The sequence below is a fragment of the Cololabis saira genome, chromosome 15 (genome assembly GCF_033807715.1).
Source record: "Cololabis saira isolate AMF1-May2022 chromosome 15, fColSai1.1, whole genome shotgun sequence".
NCBI lineage: Eukaryota > Metazoa > Chordata > Actinopteri > Beloniformes > Belonidae > Cololabis > Cololabis saira.
The window spans coordinates 28,342,233-28,362,954 of record NC_084601.1 but is presented as its reverse complement, the minus strand read 5'-3'; the positions used below and the strand labels follow the sequence as shown (position 1 = coordinate 28,362,954).

At 41.3% G+C, this 20,722-nt stretch overlaps 1 protein-coding gene across 1 annotated transcript; it reads left to right on the top strand.

Moving 5' to 3' along the window:
• Positions 1-347: 347 nt before the first annotated feature.
• tmem222b (transmembrane protein 222b) lies at positions 348-11,491 on the top strand. The gene is made up of 6 exons (XM_061741220.1): positions 348-478; positions 4,297-4,381; positions 5,687-5,718; positions 5,818-5,914; positions 6,006-6,136; positions 11,386-11,491. Exons 1-6 carry the CDS (start codon positions 360-362, stop codon positions 11,471-11,473), a joined length of 552 nt encoding a protein of 183 aa, XP_061597204.1. The 5' UTR covers positions 348-359; the 3' UTR covers positions 11,474-11,491.
• Positions 11,492-20,722: the final 9,231 nt, after the last annotated feature.

The following is a 20,722-nucleotide window of genomic DNA, read 5'->3' as shown; positions in this document are numbered from 1 at the left end:
TATATATATATATATATATATATATATATATATATATATATATATATATATATATATATATATATATATATATATATATATATATATATATATATATATACCAAAAATTATCTTTGTATTACATGATTTACACCTGTACTTTGGGTTATTTGTGTGGTGGAAATTTTAAGGACCACTAAACTAAACTAAACTAAACTAAACTAAACTAAACTAAACTAAACTAAACTAAACTAAACTAAACTAAACTAAACTAAACTAAACTAAACTAAACGAAACGCTTTTACTTTGGAAAGGCAGAGCCCTCCGCCGCGGTCTCGCCGGTTATCGCGATAACTTGACCCAGAGAAGTTGAGGCGGTGATGGCGGAGGATGTTGCAGAAGAGACCATGAAGAATTACCACATCGCCTCGCAGAGGATCAGCCCGGAGACCAGCCGGTTCCCCTACTGCGTGGTGTGGACGCCCATCCCCGTGCTGTCGTGAGTTTATTCCCCGTGCTGTCGTGAGTTTATTCCCCGGGCTGTCAGCCAGCGAGAGTCCCAGTCTGGTGGAGGAAAGTGACGGTGTCACTAGCTTAGCCACTTAGCACCCCTGTTTGTTAATTTATTTATTTATTTATTTATTGACATAAACTGTCAGTTCAAAGTGTGTTTTCCCGTGTCAAGAGTCACATGTTCGTGGATTTAAGGTGGAAATGTATTTGGCTGCTCGAATAGTGAAGCAACAAATGTGATTAACAGGAAGTAAACAAAGTCACATATCTTTTATATGCTCTGTTTTTAAATATATTTAAAAAGAATGTTCATGTTTTATTTTTCCTGCTCTGTAGCACTTAGATTATTAAATATAAAGTGAAACTGAAATTTTATTTAGAACATGAAACAGTAGTGAATACAAAACAAAACAATAATAAGAAAGAAAGAAAGAAAGAAAGAAAGAAAGAAAGAAAGAAAGAAATGTAATAATGTGTGTAATCAAGTATTATAGTATTTATTATAGTATTATTATTATAGTTTATATAATATTATATATTTTATTATTATATATTATATATATACATTAATATATATATATATTTTATTATATATTATTATTATTATTATTATTGTTATTGTTATAGTATAATTATAGTATGTAATCAATCCCTGTAATCAGTGTGTAATCAATGCATGTTTTTATTTATATTTTTGTTTTGTTTTTCTTATAAATAAGAAAACAAAATTAGTTAATTATGGCATCCACCATAATTAACATGCTCGAAAAGGAGTAGGAAGAAGTAAAAACGTATTAAATCCTACCCCCTATACTATATTTCATTATGATCAAAATTAATTTAATTTCTATACAAAAAACAGAAGATATCTATATATACATATATAACACATACACACACACACATATATGTATATATGTGTGTATATATATATATGTGTGTATATATATATATATATATATATATATATATATATATATATATATATACATACACACACACACTAGTTAACTTGTACAATGTTTTCAGCTTGGTAAATATATAAGTATGAGTGAGTAGCAAGTGTTATCTAGCGAGTAGACCTCAAATATTTATGTATATTCTTTCTTTAAGCACATTTTCTACGTGTTTACACACCAACCTGACATGTTTCTCTCTGAGCCGTGGGTGACGTCACCCATGAACTTTCAGACCTCCTCATCCTCCTCATCCCTCTTTTCCACCAAACCGGTTCCGGGGCTGGTTCTGGTTCTGGGTCAGTGCTGAGTTTGGAACCAGGCTTTCTGTTCCCACTGACAAAGAACTGGCTCCGGGCCAGAAGAACCGGTTCCAAGGTAGCACCAACTCTTTGCTGGTCTAGAGGAAAGAACCGCTTACGTAAGCGGAGGGGGAGGAGTTATTCAGACCAACGGAAATAGCAAGACTGTGAGACGGAGACATTTTCAAATAAGAATGAATCTGGATGCAGCAAAGCATCATGGGTCTGAGGAGGAGACAACCTGTCTTTTAGAGATGTGTCCACGGAGAAGCTACGTGGACCAAGTCCTGTTAGAGCAGATACCTTGTTGTTGCTGCAACTTTCACGCAAACGCAGCGACATAACTGACGTGGCTCTTCTTAGCACCCGAGCTGTGGAAAAACAAACCGGTTCTCAGCTGGTTCCAAGTTGAACGAGTTGTGAACCAGAACCAGCTCTGGAACCGGTTTGGTGGAAAAGGGTGACGATGTTGCAATATCATGGGAACTGTTTTCTTACCTGTAGTTGGACTTGATCCACCGACTCGATCAATCGGCCACTTTGTCCTTTCTTTGCTAAAAACTCTCTATAGGGTCTCTGAACTGATCTTGGCCGGGTTTCCCAGATCCGACCTCTCTTAAGGACTTAAGAGAGGTTCAAAGAAGGTTTCACTTAAGAGAGAACCCTAAGATACGGGTGTTTCCCAGATGACTTCTTAACACCGTCCTTTAGTTTCGCTCTTTCAGACGCTCTTTGGAGCAGCTGTCTGGTTCTGAAACCAAATCAATCGATGCCAGGCAAATCGATCACCGATCACTATCAGCGCATTTTCACACGCAGCACTGCTGCCTAACGCACTAATTCCCTGCTGCCTGTGCGTTATAATGAAAAATTAAGATGATAAATATAATTCAATGACCCTTTTTCATCCAAATGGTGCGTTACTCCGTTATTTCTGGCTACAGTGAGGCTTTTTTTCCCCACACGCAGAGACCGGGAGGAAACGTGGTGGGCGTGTGTGTGCGTTCAAAAACATGAGCCAAGAGAAGGCGAGTTTTGCAAATCGCAACGTGGAATTACAGCAATCCCTGGTTTTTCGCAGGGGTTATGTTCCAAAAAGAACCCGTGATAAGTGAAATTCTTTTTACAGTTATAGAGGGCTTCTAATTGCGGAGATCAGAACCGCCTCGCACTTATTCCACTGCTCTTCTGCTGCTGCATCCCGACTCGCGCTGCAGCGTCTTTTTATCCTAAACCCCGCGGTGCAGGTGGGTTTTTTCAAGAGAAGAAAATAGTTATGGGTCGTTGTCTTCGCTCTTTTTTCTTCTGGGCAAAAAGATTCTTTAATATAAACCGACACCATTGATTATATTTGAGACTGTATGAACGATTCATCAAAGGCTGCCGTTCTTCAGCTGCTGCTTCCCTGTCATCACACATGTAGGTGCTCGGGTACGGCGCAGGAGGATTGGTGTCACGACTGCCTGGACAGCCCGGTCCGACAGCACGTCCAGGGGATTGAAGTGCTGACGCACGAATGCGTTCATAAACAGTTCTGCTTCGCGCACGGTGATGCGGTTGATTTGCAGCGAGAACATGCTGTATAGCAGCCAAATTATCAAATAAATGATATTCATGATGATCGTTTTATTTTTGCGTAATGCATAAAGCATATACAGGAACACACTTGTTATTCCTTATTTTTCTTTTTTTCCCCCCTTTGTTGTCACCAATAAATGCTAAACAATATAAATCTAAAGTATAAAATAAATCAAAATTTGTGCGGGGTGCATTGTTTTAATATCTCATTGCTTGGTGTGATATTGATTTGCTGACGCGGCTGGATCTGTGAGTCTTTGTTCACTAAGATGGTTGTAAAGACTGGGTCAGCAGCATCTTTCATTTCCTTCTTAATGAAAGAGATACTTAAGCTAAGAGCGACTCTGGGAAACGCGATTTTCTTTCACAGGCTCCTTAAGAAGGTTTGAAAGAAGTCTTTCGCTGTTAAGAACTACTTAACTGATCTGGGAAACCCGGCCCTTATCTTCTGCCACAAGGACGAACATGAAGTGTAATTTACACTTTTGTAGTCATGGTTTAACCTATTATCAGACAAATTATAAAATTACATTTTCCTATCGTCTTTGTCTTGTGTTTAAAGTATAAATATTAAAGTCCTAAAGCAAACAGTCAAATCTGAATCTCTTCATCTGATGAATATTAATAAACATTTAAGAAATTAATTTCTGTCGCACTAGTTATAATTTAATTTCTGTCGCACTAGTTATATATATATATATATATATACATATATTACACACACACACACACACACACACTTTACTAGACACTCTTTCCCATTTAAATGAATTGTAATAATACAATTAAAGGGGATTTTAACAATAAAAGAACCTAAGCATTAATGTTTTTTCCCAGGAATCCGGGACATTCTTATGTTTTTACCCGATAATGTCGTCATTCGTCCATTTCTGGAAGTTCCTTCTGCTAATATTGAAATGTGCGGTAAAAATAAAGGAGGAATTGTTTGTCCTCTGTTCCTTGTTCAGATGGCTGCTTCCATTCATCGGTCACATGGGGATCTGCACTTCCACCGGAGTCATCCGGGACTTTGCTGGACCCTACTTTGTCTCCGTGAGTGATGCCTAAGGTCCAAACTGTCAGGAATAAATACAGTTTAGTGGCTCACCGCTGACACGGAGGGCTGAGGACGACAAGCAGCAGCTTACACTGCACACTTTAGTGTGAAACATTATTAAAACATCCCAAACACCCATCCAGGTAGACTGTAGATAGCAAACATTATGACCAAATGTAGTTATAAACATTAAATAAGCAGATAGATATATGTTTATAAGAGGCTGAAGGCCTCAGAAGTGGAGCTCCTCAGCAGAGCCATCGTTCAGAGAAATGGAGCATTTCAGTCACTTTAATCCAGTTTTTAACACTTCATTTCATTTTATCTGGATCATCAAAGTCATCTTAATGCACATTCGTTATTACTATTTTTACCACTTTTCAAGAAACTCAACCATTTCAGGTCAGTCAAAGCTGCAGCGACGTACGTTAGCTTTAAAAAGAGAGAAAGAAAAGAAAAGGCGTCTGGTTTTTTTTTTGGCCTGTTACTGAAATAACTTATAACTGAATAAGTTACTAAATTATAACATATAACTCGTTACTGAAATTATTTATTACTGAATAAGTTAATAATTATAACTTATAACTCGTTACTGAAATTATTTATTACTGAATAAGTTAATAATTTATATATTATATTTATATATAATAATAATAACTTGTTACTAAAAGAACCACAGAGACCTCAGATCAAGTTTAAACGCTTGCGTCAAACTGTTTCATGTATTTCAGCTGATTCAAACTTCTTAACATTAATCCAGTTGTTGTGGTTTGAAAAACATCAGATTATTATTTCTGTGAATTAATTTTAACACAGCTTCAAAATCATATAAAAAGTTGTTCCATCAGGAGAAAAGAGAAAATTTAAGTTTGCTTCTGTGCTGCTGAATTTACTTCATGGGTTTGGTCCTCAATGTTACGGAAGAGTATCAGGGCCAGGCAGGAGAAAAAATATTTGAGAGGGGAAGATTTTCTTTTATTGTGCACTTCGAGAAAAAAGTCGAAATGTCGATATTAATGTTGAAATACTATTTCATGAATAAAGTCGAAATTTTGCCTTTTTTCTCAACATTTCAACTTTATTCACAAAATTCTGACTTTTTTCTCGACATTTCGACTTTTTTCTCGAAATTGTACTTCAACATTAATCTCGACATTTCGACTTTTTTCTCAAAGTGCATAATGAAAAAAAAATCTTCCTCCTGTAAAATATTGTTTTTATTTTTCTCCTACCTGGCCCTAATACTCTTCCGTACAAAGTACTTTCAGTCCAGAAATACTAACATTTATTTCATTTCACAGGAAGACAACATGGCTTTTGGAAGACCCACAAAGTAAGAAAATCTCACTGATATTATTATTAATTAATTAATTAAGTTAGTTATTTGAAGGATCTTGATAACTGAAGCGTTCACACGTATATTTATGTGCAGGTACTGGATGCTGGATGTCAGTAAAGTGTACGCCAGCGGCTCCAACGCCTGGGACACGGCTGTGCACGACGCTTCGGAGGAGTACAAACACAGGATGGTACCTGAACGCCTCGTGGATCTGATGTTGTTGCAGAGCAGGAAGGCCGTACCTGTAACACCTGATCTCCTTCTCCCTCTTCTCCTCCAAGCACAACCTCTGCTGTGACAACTGCCACTCCCACGTTGCCATGGCGCTGAACCTGATGCGGTACGAGAACAGCACGTCGTGGAACATGGTCAAGCTCTGCCTGCTGGCTCTCGTCCGCGGGAAACACGTCAGGTACGACGCCCACTCTCTTCCCCAGGTCTGACGGCATGGCGAGGTTCGAGGAGTTAAAACCTAGGTCTGTGTTGAGAAAATAGATTTTCCGATTCTAAATCGATTCTCGTATTAAGTCCTTAAAAATCGATTTGTATGTTTAAAATCGATTATTTTGGGGGGGGGTGGCTGGGGAGGGCTCGGGCGGGGGGCTGTGGCTTGGGCGTCTCCGGGCCTCCCGGGGGGGGCTGGGCCGTGGACGTGGGGGTCCCACCCGGAGGGCCCGACCCTGCCTGGGTGGGGGGTGGCTGTCTGCGCTGGGGGGGCATTGCTGCCTTGGTCCTCCGTCGCTGGGCGGGGGCCAAGTGCCCCTGCGGATGTGGGGACTCCGTGACCCTTGGGGTGTCCGCCGGGGTGGCCTCGGGGGGGGGGGGGTGGGGCCGGGTCCGGGGAGCGGGCCTCCCCTGACCGGGGGGTGCACGGGCGGGCGCGACGGCGGGGTGGCACCATTCCCAGGTATCTATGTCTTATGTTGTCAGTATGAATGGGAGGATGTTGGACCGTTTCCCCCTCCGTCTGGGGGCTGCGGCGGCGCCGGGGGCGCCCGTGGAGGTACGGTGGGGCCCTGGCCCGGCCCGGAGGGCCGCCCCCCGTCTACTGGATGGCCGGTGGGGGGACGCGGGTGTCTTATCAGGGCCGGCTTTGCTGGTCCTGCTTCCTGGCTTCGGCCTCCGCTCCCCCTCTTTCCTACACGATTCATACGTACATAGGCGAAGGGCGGGGGGTCCGGGTCGTGGGGGGCACCGTCCCGCGTGGCCCGGCACTCCCCGCCTTCACGGTTTTAACAGTAAAATAGACACTGCACATTCAACACTTAATAAATACATTTGACAAGGACACGTAGTTCGGGAGGGGGGGGGGTCGGTGTCAATCGATACTTGGCCCTCCCCCCTCCCTGTTTTTATGGCATTAATCACACGCACTCAACACCAGGGGCGGGAGGGGGTCCCACATCACCCGCGTTCCCTCACCGGCCTGGGACGGGTGGGTCGGGTTACCCGGGCCTGGCGGGGCCCGCCGTGCAGCCTGGGGTGCCTTCTGGCGGTGCTGGACCCCCCCGGGGAGGGGGAAACGGTGCGTGATTGTATGTCTGTGTCGGTGAGAATGCGGTGTGGAAGGGTCCTGCCATGGAGGATCTGAGCCTCCATTGGCAGGACATCAAAACTTAATAATTTATGAATATTATATTATACAAAGATGGTTATTATTATTATTATTATTAGTATTATTATTATTATTAGTAGTATTATTATTATGTATAGTATATTATATTATTATTAGTATAGGTATCGGATAGGTGAATGGATGAATGAATGGGATGCCTGGGTCTGGGGCCCTCCATTGTCGGGCCTACACGGGTGTCGCCTTGTTGGGGGGTTCCCTCTCTCCGGGCCCGTCTCCGGTCCCCTCCGCTGCCTCTGCGGTGGGGCGCCCCTCTGGTCTTGGAGGGCCACTTTCGTGGGGGACGGGTGCGCCTGCCCGCGTCGGCCGGGGCGGCTCTGTCTCTCCGGGCAGGCTGGCCCCCTGCCGGGTGGGGGTCGTTGGCCTGAAGGGTGAGGGCCTCCTGGCCGCGTGTCCGGCCCGGACCGGGTGGCCGGGGTTCGCCTGGGTCGCGGTCTGCCGCCGCGGGATCCCTGGCTGCTTCTTCCCGCGCCGTGGGGGCCCCGCCCGCGGGCCCCCTCGGCCGCCGCCGGGGGGGGGGGGGGGGCCTCGCAGGCGGTGGGTTGCCTCCCTCCTACTTCTCCCCTCTGTGGGGTTGCCGGTGGCCTGGGTTCCGGGCTCTTCCGTGTCGGCCTCTGGTCTCGCGGGTGGCGGGGTTGCTCCCCCCCCTCCCCCACTATAGATCAGAATCAGAATCAGCTTTATTGAGTCAGTTTAGAAAAACTGTTATTGACTTCGGATACACCGGCGGCGGCACTGATGGAATTATGCGCCTGTTTTCCAAAGGGTAACACTGGGATAGGGGGGGAGGAGAAAAAAAAATACATCTTCACATTGAATATCATACAATACACAATATCAAGTTGCAAAAAAACACCTCGCAGACACGAAGCACAGACGTCACAGGACTTGCATGTGGTGATTGGGGGTGGGCAAGTCGGGGGGGGGGGGGGGGGGTGGTCCCGGCACAGTTCATCCAAGTGAGGGCCGGGTCGCTGGCGCTCAAACCCGGACGTCCTTGTCGGGAGGGGCTGATAAGAGGGGAGCCAGGAAGGCGGTTGGATGGGGAGAGGGAGGTGTGTGTGTGTCAGTGTGTATGTGAGAGTCTGTAACGCGGTAAGACCGACGACCTTTCTCCCCGAGAGTAGCCAAGCGTCCTTGATGTTATCGAACAGCGGTACAGTTCTGGGAGTCAGCATCCTCAGATGTTTTGACGGGGGAGGGTTAGGTTGGGTGCAGAGCGTCATGTTTACATTCCTCCCGGGAGATTATAGCGGAGAGGCTTGCCAGCCGCTCCTTCAAGGCCAAAAACTAATCAACAATTTGCAGGCAGCTCGGTAATTTTCCGTCTGCTTTTTTCTTCTGGATCCTCAATCGATCAATCAATAACTCCGCTCAGACGAATTTGTGATCAGTCCCCGCCAAGCCGGGTGCCCAGCTTCTCCAAGGTTTTCTCCATCTTGTTATAGAGCTCAAAGACCCCTGCTAGCCTACGATTCTGTTCAAGAATCGCATCCAGCTTGCGGCCCTGCTCTCCCAGCGTTACAGTCTGAGTGCTGAGCCCCATGCTCAATCCTTCAGCAGCTTCGGGCAGCTCAGAGAGGGCCAGAACGGCCCCCGCGGCCTTCCGCGATTGTCGATAGGCCAGGAAGATCCCCACTCCAATTAGGAGAAATCCTGCTATCATAAATCCAATTATGAAGGCGTCCTCAACATCCTCAACAGATAAAATTTTGAGGCACAAAGGGCACCAGTTCTTATAGGAGTCCATCGTATAGCCGGCAAAAAATGTTCCGTCGGGGCAGGAGGGCTCCCTTACCCCCTGGCTTCTTGTTGCAAAAATTTGGTCAATGGTACTGAGGGTCCAGTTAATCAATTCCATGATTGTAGAGTTTCAGAGGAGTGAAAAGGAGAGACTCTGAAGACAAGACAGGACAAAAAGCAGCAGGGCAGATAAGGGCAGGAGGGAGCAGAAAATGCGACCGCCTTCGCTGAGAGCCGGAAGAAAGAGAGATACACTTCAGGTGGAGCTTTGTTTGGTTTATTACACACACACACACACACACACACACACACACACACACACACACACACACACACACACACACACACACACACATAGTCACTTAGTCACATGCATATACACACACACACACACACACGCATGATCATATACATACACACACACACACATAGACATACACACTGGCTTGTTGACCTGCATGCTGGCTCTCTAGTTTTTGGGTTTAGGTAGCGGTAGCGATAGCTTAGCTCAGACTGCGATCAGATCTCAAGATTTAGGTCGATTGCTGTTACTGTTTTGGTTGGCTCCGTGCCGGTTTCGTGCTTTGTTTGTGGTTTTTTGTTGTTGCAGATTTCCAGTGCTTGACGTGTGTCTCCGTGTGTTCCTGCTTCCTGGATTGGCAGTGGATGTCGTCACCCCCCCCCCCCCCCCCCCCCCCAAAAAAAAAAAAATCGATTATTTTTTTTTCATCATTACATTACAACTTTTGGTATTTTTTTGTTTATTCCCAAAAAAGGAATGTTTTGTTGGACACGAGAATAACTAGTGCCATGTTTTTGCCTTTAAATATGTTTAAAGGTATGAAAAACATTAAAGTTTTTAGTTATAATTGCACAAATTGTCTATATTTCATTACTTTATATACTGTCTTGGGCGTAACATTTGCATAAAATGATAAAAACCAAATTCTCAAAAATTAAGAACCAAAATAGACCGAAAATGGAAAAAATTTAAATTGAATGTGGGAAAAAATAAAAGCTATTTCATACGTCTCTGTTTCCTCCCTGGATCTGTTTGGTAATTCTGCCCCACGATGTTTCTAAAAGCAGTTCTATCAGCATTCTGGGAGCTGATTGGCCTTTACAGCATCATTAGCTGACAATACTTGCTGTTGAATCTCAACATAATACTAGTATTAATATGTTGCAGAACTACTGTCATTTAATTCAGGTAGCAGCTCACAAGACACTTTTAATAACACCAAATAACCCAAATCGATATCGAATTGATTCTCAACATTAAGAATCGGAATTGAATCGATTCTTGTCATTTAAATTGATCTCCAGCCCTATTACGAGATTTAAGCCTTTCAGGAATTTTCAGAACCGGCTCTTTGTTAACACTGCCGCTACTTTGAGACGCCATGTTCATTGTTTGACAGTTTCACACCACGAGGATGCAGGAATTAGATGACTACTGGGATCAAAGTTCACCGGGTGAAAATGTAATAGTGTAAAAAAACGATCTTTAGACATAAGAATCGATTTTTAGGAATTAATGAAAATCGATTTAGAATCGGAGAATCGAGGCCTATAAATAACAAGGTTTTAAGAAAAAGGTGTTTGTGGGTTTGTTTACTAGTAAACACACTTTAAATTAATATTTCAATGGTTCATGAAAACATGAATGGGCTCATCGTGTTTTCAAAGAAGTCAAAGGGCAACTGGAGTCTGGTGTCTGGTGTTTTCCTGGACGCCCCTGACCTCACCCCTCATTGCTATACATAAATTCTAACTCTAATAATTACTCCTGGCATCATCATGATATATCGTTTCATAGTGTATTATTATATTAAGTTATGAAATCTCATGGGATGTTAAACTATAGTATTATTATATTGTTATATATTATAGTATGGTGATATAATTTGGTTATATGTTATAATATTTTATAAAAATTAGGTTATATTAGGATATTACTATATTATTATGCTATATTTATATTATATCGTGCTACACCACTTTATGATAATTATTTATTTGTTTAACTTATGTACTCTCGAATTAATATTCTCAATTTATGTATCTACTTTCATCGTCTACACACACACAAACACACAAACTAATGTCGTCTTTTGTCGTTGCACTGTATGTTAATAAATAAAATTAAAAAAAAAAACAAAGGAAGAAAGAATTAGTGTTTTTTCCTGATTTTAAAGACATTGTCATAGTTTTTTACTATAGTTTGTGATTGTAAATAATAATAATTATAATTTATATATTATAATTATTTGGTTCCTCTGCAGCTTTGCTGGCTTCCTGAAGACGTGGCTGCCGTTCTTCATGCTGCTGGGCGTCATCCTGACCGTGGCCCTGGCCTTCAACCTCCGGTGACGGGGGGTGGGGGGGCGGACCCCCGAGGGGGGGCGGCGCCAACCTCTACAGCAGAAACAGGAGGGGTCTCCCACGTCCTGGAGGAGATAACCGCCCGCTGGACTGCCGAGGGCGTTACCGCGGTAACCGCTGGTCCCGAAGACGCCCCACCTCCTCCTGCGATCTAATAAACCCGTGGAGGTCGACGGTGTAGCTGTACTAACCACTGACCTGCCGCTAAGCCCCACCCTCTCGGTTACCGCCGGCAACTGGGACAATCCGCCAATGTTTACAGGTTGAAAAAACCTCCTCCGAGAGTTTGGACCCAAAAGGACCGACTTTCATTCAAGTGGACTTAAATACGTAGAAAACCTAGATCCAGATCCGCCTGGCGAGGGTTTGGTGGGCGACGCCCAGATCAACGCCCTGAATCGCTAGCTGGATTCAAATCTGGGGGTTAGTCTTTCATTTGAGATCAACGTTAACTAGTTGTTACACCAGTTAACTAGTTGTTAACCTGTTGTTAACTAGTTAACATGTTGCAACAGTTAACTAGTTGTTATCCAGTTAACTGGTTGTTACACCAGTTAACTAGTTGTTAACCAGTTGTTACACCAGTTAACTAGTTGTTAACATGTTGTTGCAACAGTTAACTAGTTGTTAACCTGTTAACTGGTCGTTACACCAGTTAACTGGTTGTTGCACCAGTTAACTAGTTGTTATATCAGTTAACTAGTTGTTAACCAGTTGTTAACTAGTTGGTTACATGTTGTTGCACCAGTTAACTAGTTGTTAACCAGCTGTTAACTAGTTGTTAACATGTTGTTGCAACAGTTAACTAGTTGTTAACCTGTTAACTGGTTGTTACACCAGTTAACTAGTTGTTATATCAGTTAACTAGTTGGTAACATGTTGTTAACTAGTTGGTAACATGTTGTTGCACTAGTTAACTAGTTGTTAACCAGTTGTTAACCAGCTGTTAACTAGTTGTTAACATGTTGTTGCAACAGTTAACTAGTTGTTAACCTGTTAACTGGTTGTTACACCAGTTAACTAGTTGTTATATCAGTTAACTAGTTGGTAACATGTTGTTAACTAGTTGGTAACATGTTGTTACACCAGTTAACTAGTTGTTATATCAGTTAACTAGTTGGTAACATGTTGTTAACTAGTTGGTAACATGTTGTTGCACTAGTTAACTAGTTGTTAACTAGTTGTTAACTAGTTGTTAACATGTTGTTGCACCAGTTAACTAGTTAACAACTAGCTGTTGCACCAGATAACTAGTTGTTGCACCAGTTAACCAGCTGTTAACCAGTTAACTAGTTCTTAACCAGCCAGTCAGAGTTTTGTCTCCGAACCAAAGTGGACGTCCTCGTCTGCAGGACTGATGCTCAACAGCGATTGGCTCACCTGTGCCTGAGGGGCGGGGCTTACGGCGGCTCTTCCAGGAGGAAAACGCGCATGCCTTGCTGCGGGAGCGAACTCCCATGATGCAGTGCTTCCAGTTTTGTTGTTTTGTACCAGGAAGCAGGAACGTGTCAAACCTTTACTCTGCCTTCTTGAGGATGCTCCGCATCCGGCGCCTGATCAGCTCTTCTGATCCACACCGATCAATACCGATCAATACAAGCAGATTGTATTTTCTTACTTGTCCTGAATGAATCTGTACACGTGTTGAAGAAATGTTTTTCCCAGGATTGTAATCTGATTACACAAGTCACCTCATAGCAGCGCTGCCTGCAGGTAGCCGCTAGCCTCGTAACCAAACCTCCGTCGAGCTTCTCGGGTCCTTTAATCCCTTTTCAGTTTCACGGTTGTCGGTCTACGTGATGGTTGGCGCTGTTGCCGTGACGACCGCGGGACCCAGACCCCCTTTTTCTCTGTGCTGAGCTCCGTCTCTGTCCCCGGCGCCGCCAGGATCCTCAGGTTCCTTACGTTTCCCCCCCGCACAGCTGAGCGGAGCCGGTCCTGCTCCAGAGGTCATCGTCATCTCCCGGCGCCGCCTTGAGAGTTTCCCCGGCAACCGGGAGGAGGTGTGCCTTCAGATTAGGGCTGGGCGATATGGACCAAAAGTCATATCTCAATATTTTCTAGCTGAATGACGATACTCGATATATATTGATATTTTTTCTGTGCCATAATTGGGGTTTCCCCCAAAGCATTATAGCATAGCATCTCTGTTAGCTTCATTTTTTTCTGAGGCAAACCCTTAAAAAAACAGTTTTAATACAAAGCCTCGTGCCAAATGTCACACAGGTACCTTTATTAACAGAGGCACAATATCAAAATGTATAAAACAAATGAAATAAAAATAAACTGCCTGCATATATAGAATAAAAATGCTTCTTTAATAAAATAAAACAAATATCCCTTTCCTGCATAACAATTAAATTAAAATACACTGTGCAATTAATACAATGTAGACAGTAACAGGCAGACTTTTCCACTGAGGTTGACAGTTGTGCAAATAACAAAACATTTGTGCAAATCTCAAATAAAACATTCAAGTCAATTTGTCACAAAATAAGCTATATCAAAATCATTAAAAAAAAAAGCTATATCGATATAAACGATATTGTCTCGTACCATATCGCGTTTGAAAATATATCGATGTATATTAAAATCTCTATATATCGCTCAGCCCTACTTCAGAGGGCCCCCCGGTTCCCCCTCCCGGACCCCTGCTGGATCTGTGGCCTCGTGTTTCACCCCGTTGCCTGTAAATATCAGACCTCATCGTAGTTTCATCAGGTGCTTTTTCTACGACGTGAACCGGATCATCCTCCGAGCCGCGGGAGGTTCTACTCCCTCATCATATCATTGCTCTGTCGGCCCATTCTCACGGCAACAGAACCCGGAAACACAGGGTGTCGGGATGGTTTCTGGCTCCGGTTCCATGTAGCTGGTACTTGTGGTACCAGACGTCTCTTGTTGGGGGCAGAATACGGACTCTGGGTCCACGATCAGAATCCAGTCAAAAGCAGTCGTCTGATTAGGATTCTGTCACGTAGTGTAGTTGGTCATCGTCGGCGTAGGCGTTGACCGCGTGGAGGCAGGCGGAGTGAACGAAGACGCGTAAACGCCTCCATCCTCTCTCGGTTCACCTGCTGGCGTCCAGAGAAGCAAGTCCAAAGTTGCTTATAATCCACAGAATTATTAACCCGGGTAAACTAGGATGATTGAGCGAATATTCCTACAACAATTCACGTAAAAACACTTTAACCGGATTGGCGGGTCCTTAAAAAGTTTTAAAAAGCCTTAAAAAGTCTTAAATCCCATTTTCCTTAATTTTTTTATCTTAATTTTTAGAGGGAATGTATTAGTATTATATCGTTTTATTCATCATTTAAAAGTTAATTTCATCGTTTTGAAATCTGTGTTGCCAATTTGGCGGGTTGATCAAATCTGAGCGGCTTTTCCTGGTTTTTACTAAATATTTAGGAGAAATTATTAACAAAAAAGTTTCCATTACGGCAGAGAAAAGTAGAAGCGTACACAATAAACTCACTGATATTTGATTCAATTTAATCTACTCAATTTAATTGTAGTCTTTGAAAGGCTGTTTCAAGCCTGAACTTTTTTGGGCTATTTAGTGGTGTTGTGAAGCTTGACATTTATTACACATTTAATAATTAAGCGTTTTATGTCTGATTCGGGCTGGTTTTTCATTATTTCGATGGGTTTTACATCACGTTTGGGCTGGAACCTGCCAGATCTGGCAACCTCGACCTCAGCGCTGGATTTCTTAGTGACTTGTCTTTTTGGTCTTAAATTTTCTTTGAAAATGGTATTAAATTCTTTTTTTAACTTGGTCAAACCTGTAAGACGCCCTGAAATAAGCAAGTTTTATTCTCTGAACAGTTTTTCCTCTTTTAAAGCTGCACAAACAAACAAACTGCAGCCTTTCAAATTAGGATCCGGGTGTAGATGTCTGGCAGCCGTGAACCTGCAGCGTTTAACACTTTCACACTTTCTAAAGATGTCTGAATGGTTAAGAGTGATCAGAGGAGCCTCTGTGAGGGAGGGAGGGCACTAAAACTGCTCGTGTTTGACTGTTTATACAGAATAATGTGTGTAGAACTGAAGATGTGCCATCTATGGAAGAGTATTAGGGCCAGGCAGGAGAAAAATAAAAATAATATTTTAGTGGAGGAAGATTTTTTTTTTCATTATGCACAAAAAAGTCAACTGTCAGGAAAAAATTTGAAATGTTGAGAAAAAAGTTGAAATATTGAGAATAATGTTGAAGTAAAAAAGTCGATTTGACACATATCACACATATGCAGTTGCATAACTTCAGAAACCTACCCTTAACGTTACACTCCAAGGATGTAAGTTAGTTAGTTAGTTAGTTAGTTACGGCTGCTGCTGCATAGCTGTCAGTCGCTCTCCTTACTGGAATTGATGGACCAGAGGAGACATTTCCACTTTATTCACAAAATTGTATTTCAACTTTATTCTTGAAATTTCGACTTTATTCTCGACATTTAGACTTTTTTCTCAAAATTGTATTTCAACATTAATTTCAACTTTTTTCTCGACATTTCGACTTTTTTCTCGAAGTGCATAATGAAAAAGAATCTTCGCCTCTGGTATTTTTTCTCCTGCATGGCCCTAATACTCTTCCGTAGCCATCGATCCTGAAGTGCTTCGACTTTGGATGTTTAACTGCATTTAACTAGGAGGTTTGGAGCTTAATAGTCATTAACTGACATTATTAATATTATTATTGGGTCATATTTGGGGGGGGGGCATGCAGAACCCCGGGGTCACCGAGGAGTTGGTGGTCCTGCAGCCGTGCCTTGTTTCCAGGGTCCAGGTCCAGGAATATGGGGCCCTCTGATGGTCCAGGGGGCCCTCTGATGGGGGGAGGGGGTACCCTCCCTGTGTAGCCAACACCCTGCCGACTCGGCTGTTTCTCTAATCTTTGATGGGACTTTTCGGAACCTCGACTCGCCGCCGTAACAACAATAAAGATTCTATTATTGTACCAGTTTGTGGCTCCACCTTCTTTTCCATCACGCTCACAATTTTTATTAATTATTTCCAGGTCCTCCAAGCTATTTATTAAATACATTGTCTCTGCTCTTGACAACCGTTTACTGCGTGCTGCCATCATGGGAGTGAAAAATACAGTATTAAAATAATTAAATACAAATGGACGGATGAGCCCAACCTGGAGACGTTTGGTCTGCAGGACCAGAACCAGCTCAGCCACTGTCAGGCACGGTGGTGGAGGGATGGTGGTCCGGACATGTGAGGACGTCCGTCTGATTGGCTGAAACTTGGGTCATGTGACAGGAAATGATTCCAAACAGCAGCAGATCCACATCAGGGTGATGGAACCAGCCCCCCAGTCTCGCACTCAGCAGGCACGCCGATTTTTTCCAGTGGCCAGCCGCGGTACTGCAACAAAAAATCCCATGGGGCCCAGAAAGCTTTTTTCCCATAGACGCAATAGTAAAAGAGAAGCCTCTAAAACTGTTCACAGGACACCTCCAGCTGTAATCACCGGCAATTACTAATCTTTGTATTTTATATTTTTAATTAATAATTTAAATATTTTTTAACTTTATGTCCGTCAAAAATGTTTTATAACGGCCAGAAAAGTCAAAGAAAAGTATTTTTCTGGGCGTGACGTCACGGCTGACGTCACAGCCGTGTCTGTGCATTCCACGGATGTTTATATTAATATATATTATATAATTATATTATATTAATACATTAATAATATATGTAATACTATACATGTAATAATAAACATTAATTAATATATTATATTAATACATATTATATTAATATTCGCGTCATTGCCCCGGGGCATGATGGGAGGCCCCAGAGCATCATGGGAGGTGACTCAACTGCGCATGCTCTATGGGCCGCTGTATGCGGAAGTAAACCCGGAAGTCAGGAACTTTTTCGGCGTATGCGCTGGCTGAGCAATTTACATTGAAAGGAATGGGCGGCCATTTTCCTGTCTACTATCCAGTTATTAATAGATCCATGGATGGAACATAAAAGAATTCTGGTTCTGGAAGGACCCGGTCCAAGGTCCAGACCTGAACCTGATTAAGCTGCTGTGGTGGATCTTTAAACTCCAGAGACATTTAAATACCTCCAGAGACCTTTAATTGTACATATTTCAATCCTGAAATGCCAGTTTTATTTCATCACGATCTCTAACAACACTGTTTTTATCAGGTTTAATATCAGAGTTAATCATAAAAACCAGATTTCACTTAAATGCCAATTATTGCAGAAACCCGTATTAATGAGCTTCACTTCTGAATCAGTTACCCGTCGTGCTTGGTAGGGGGCGCTGTTTCGCTGTTTCTTAAATACCACTATAAATACCTAATAATATAATATATTAAAGACCTCCAGAGACCTTTAGAGACCTTCACAGACCTTTAGAGACCTTTAAAGACCTCCAGACCTCAAATTGTAACAGGAAAAAAAAAAAAAAAGATTAAAATGCATATACATACTTTTCCTTTGTTTTCCCTTTTTTTCATCTATTTTTTAATTTATACTGTGTAACTTTAATACTTAAATATTACTTAAAATAATTTTCAGTTATTTATTTATCTTTATTTTCGTAGAATTGTGTAATGTTCTGTTCTTAAATCAAGAAAAACATCCTAGGAGGTAGACTGTATATCTTTTTTTGATTCCTGTTCCACTGTGCCTTACCCCCTAATAAAAATATAAAAAAATAAATAAATAAATAAAAATAAAATGCATATACATGCTTTAAGTTTTACCAGGCTTGGTATTAACCATTAATATAACTGCAGACAAGGGAAAAATAAATAAAAATAATCAATTTTCTTCTCGCGCATTTTTAATTGGATTTCTGGAAAACTCCAGTTTAATCCTTAGATAAATTAATTGCAGAAGGTCGATTAGGATGTGCAGGTAACCGGACTGGGTGATGACGTCAGACAGGAAACATCTGTTATTGCTGTTGTGGATCTACAGGTTGGTGATATCACCCACTGATCTGGTTCTTCTTTCTTCTTTCACTGAAGAGCTTCTGTATGTCGACCTGCGGAGTGAAACTGTGGAACAGCCTGAGCATGGAGTTAAAACAAAGTAAAAACATATCACAATTTAAAAAAAGATCAAAATACAGATGCGAATAAACATGTAGATATGTACATTTATTAATATATGTAGATATATAGATGTATATTATGGATATAGATATGTTGCATGTAGGTATGTATATGGATATATTGAGTTGTATTATACGTACAGTATTTGTGTATCTACTGTATATGTCTATTAATATATATTGATTTATAGTTATATGTAGATATGTCGATATATAGATTTATAGTAATTTTCATGTATATAATTGGGGGTAAATATATGAACCAGTATATGTAGCATATCTACTCTTATATAGTTATTCAATTATCATTATTATTCATTATTGTAACGTAATGATAATGTAATACTATACATTATAATTACTTCTATTATTACATATATACATAGTAGCACAACTAAATGCTGGGCGTTTGTTTTGTTTTTGTTTGCTTTGATTTATTTTGGTTTTGACTATATTTATATATACATTGATTGATTATATAGTATTATATATCACTGTATTGAACAGTTATTAAAGTAGGTATGGGTGTTTTATAAGTAAGTTGAAACTCTTGTTATATTTATGAAGAAGAATGTATGTAAGATTCAGGGGTCGATAAGTGTTTACTTCAATCCTACTCCGTTTCGAGCATCTTGGTGGATCCGTGAGGTCTGCCCAATTGCTGTACACACACACACACACACACACACACACACACACACACACACACACACACACACACACACACACACACACACATATATATATATATGTGTGTGTATATACATATAAATATGTGTATATACACATATATAATAATGTTCAAATAATGTTCAAAGCAAGGAATAATTTGCTACCAAAAAATATCAGAGGAACAGAGAGAGAAAGGGGCCATAATCTAAGGGGAGAACTACATTTTAGAAAACAAAGTATGAACAACAATGAAAAGCATGTGCATATCGAACTGTGGAGTGACTCTGTGGAACAGTTTGGAGCAGGAAATGAAACAAATAAACAAATAAAATAGGTAAAAATGGTATATTATCCTTGCTTAAGATACAGTATGTTTAGATATTTATGTGGATATTTATGTAGTATATATTATATGTTGAGAGGGATAGTTATAATTATGTAATATGTTATATATTTATTATGTATGTAGCATATATATATTTATAGGGATATTTATGTAGTTTATATAGTGTATAGTGTATAGATTTATATAATATTTGTATTTTCTATATATTGATATATTTATATTTTCTATATATTTATATGGAAAATTATGTAGTAACAGGCATGTTTACATAGTATTTATATAGACTATATTTATATGGATATTGTGTAGATATAATAATAGCAACAATGTAAATTCAAGTATTGTTACTTTTTTGTACTTTTTTTAACATGCATGTTCGAAATAAAATCTTCAAATTAAAATAAAATCAAATCAGTTTAACCTTTAATAAATAAATAACGGCAAGGTGGAGAAGTATCAAACAAAGTATCCGATTATCAAACAGAATAAAGCCTGAATTATGGTTCTGCGTTAAATCGACGCCGTAGGGTACGGCGTAGGCTCTGCGTCGGTGTAACGCGGAAGCATAAATCAGGCGTAAGTGTTTGAACAGGTTCAGAGAGGCGGGTGATGCTGACGTCTCCAGGAGCTCCTTAAGTACCGGAGGGGGGACGGTGCCGGTCCACTTCCTCGGGAGGACCTGCTGGACCCGGACTCTATTTTATTGGGAGGACCTGCTGGACCCGGACTCTAGTCTCTCAGGAGGACCAGGTGGACCCGGACCCGGTGTTGTGTCAAAAAGTGATTGCCTGCCAGAATCTGATTTCTTCTGATTTCTGGCCGCGGGAGCGCGCACAGCAGCCCGTTGACCGATAGCGCTACAACGTCAGATTTTCAGATTATGAAGCTCAAGAATGAGATCAAGTCATATTTAGGCAGAAACAACTTTTCATTAATTGTATTTGGCCTTCAATCAATTTTTGGCAGGAGAAAACGCCCATTTTGTGTTGTAATGGTCCTTTAAAAGAGTTAAAAGCAATCATGTGAGCTCTAGTGTTTATATTATGAAGCTGAATGAGATCAAATCATATTTATGTAGAAACAACCTTTAATTAATTGTTTTTGGCCTTCAATCAATTTTTGGCAGGTAAAA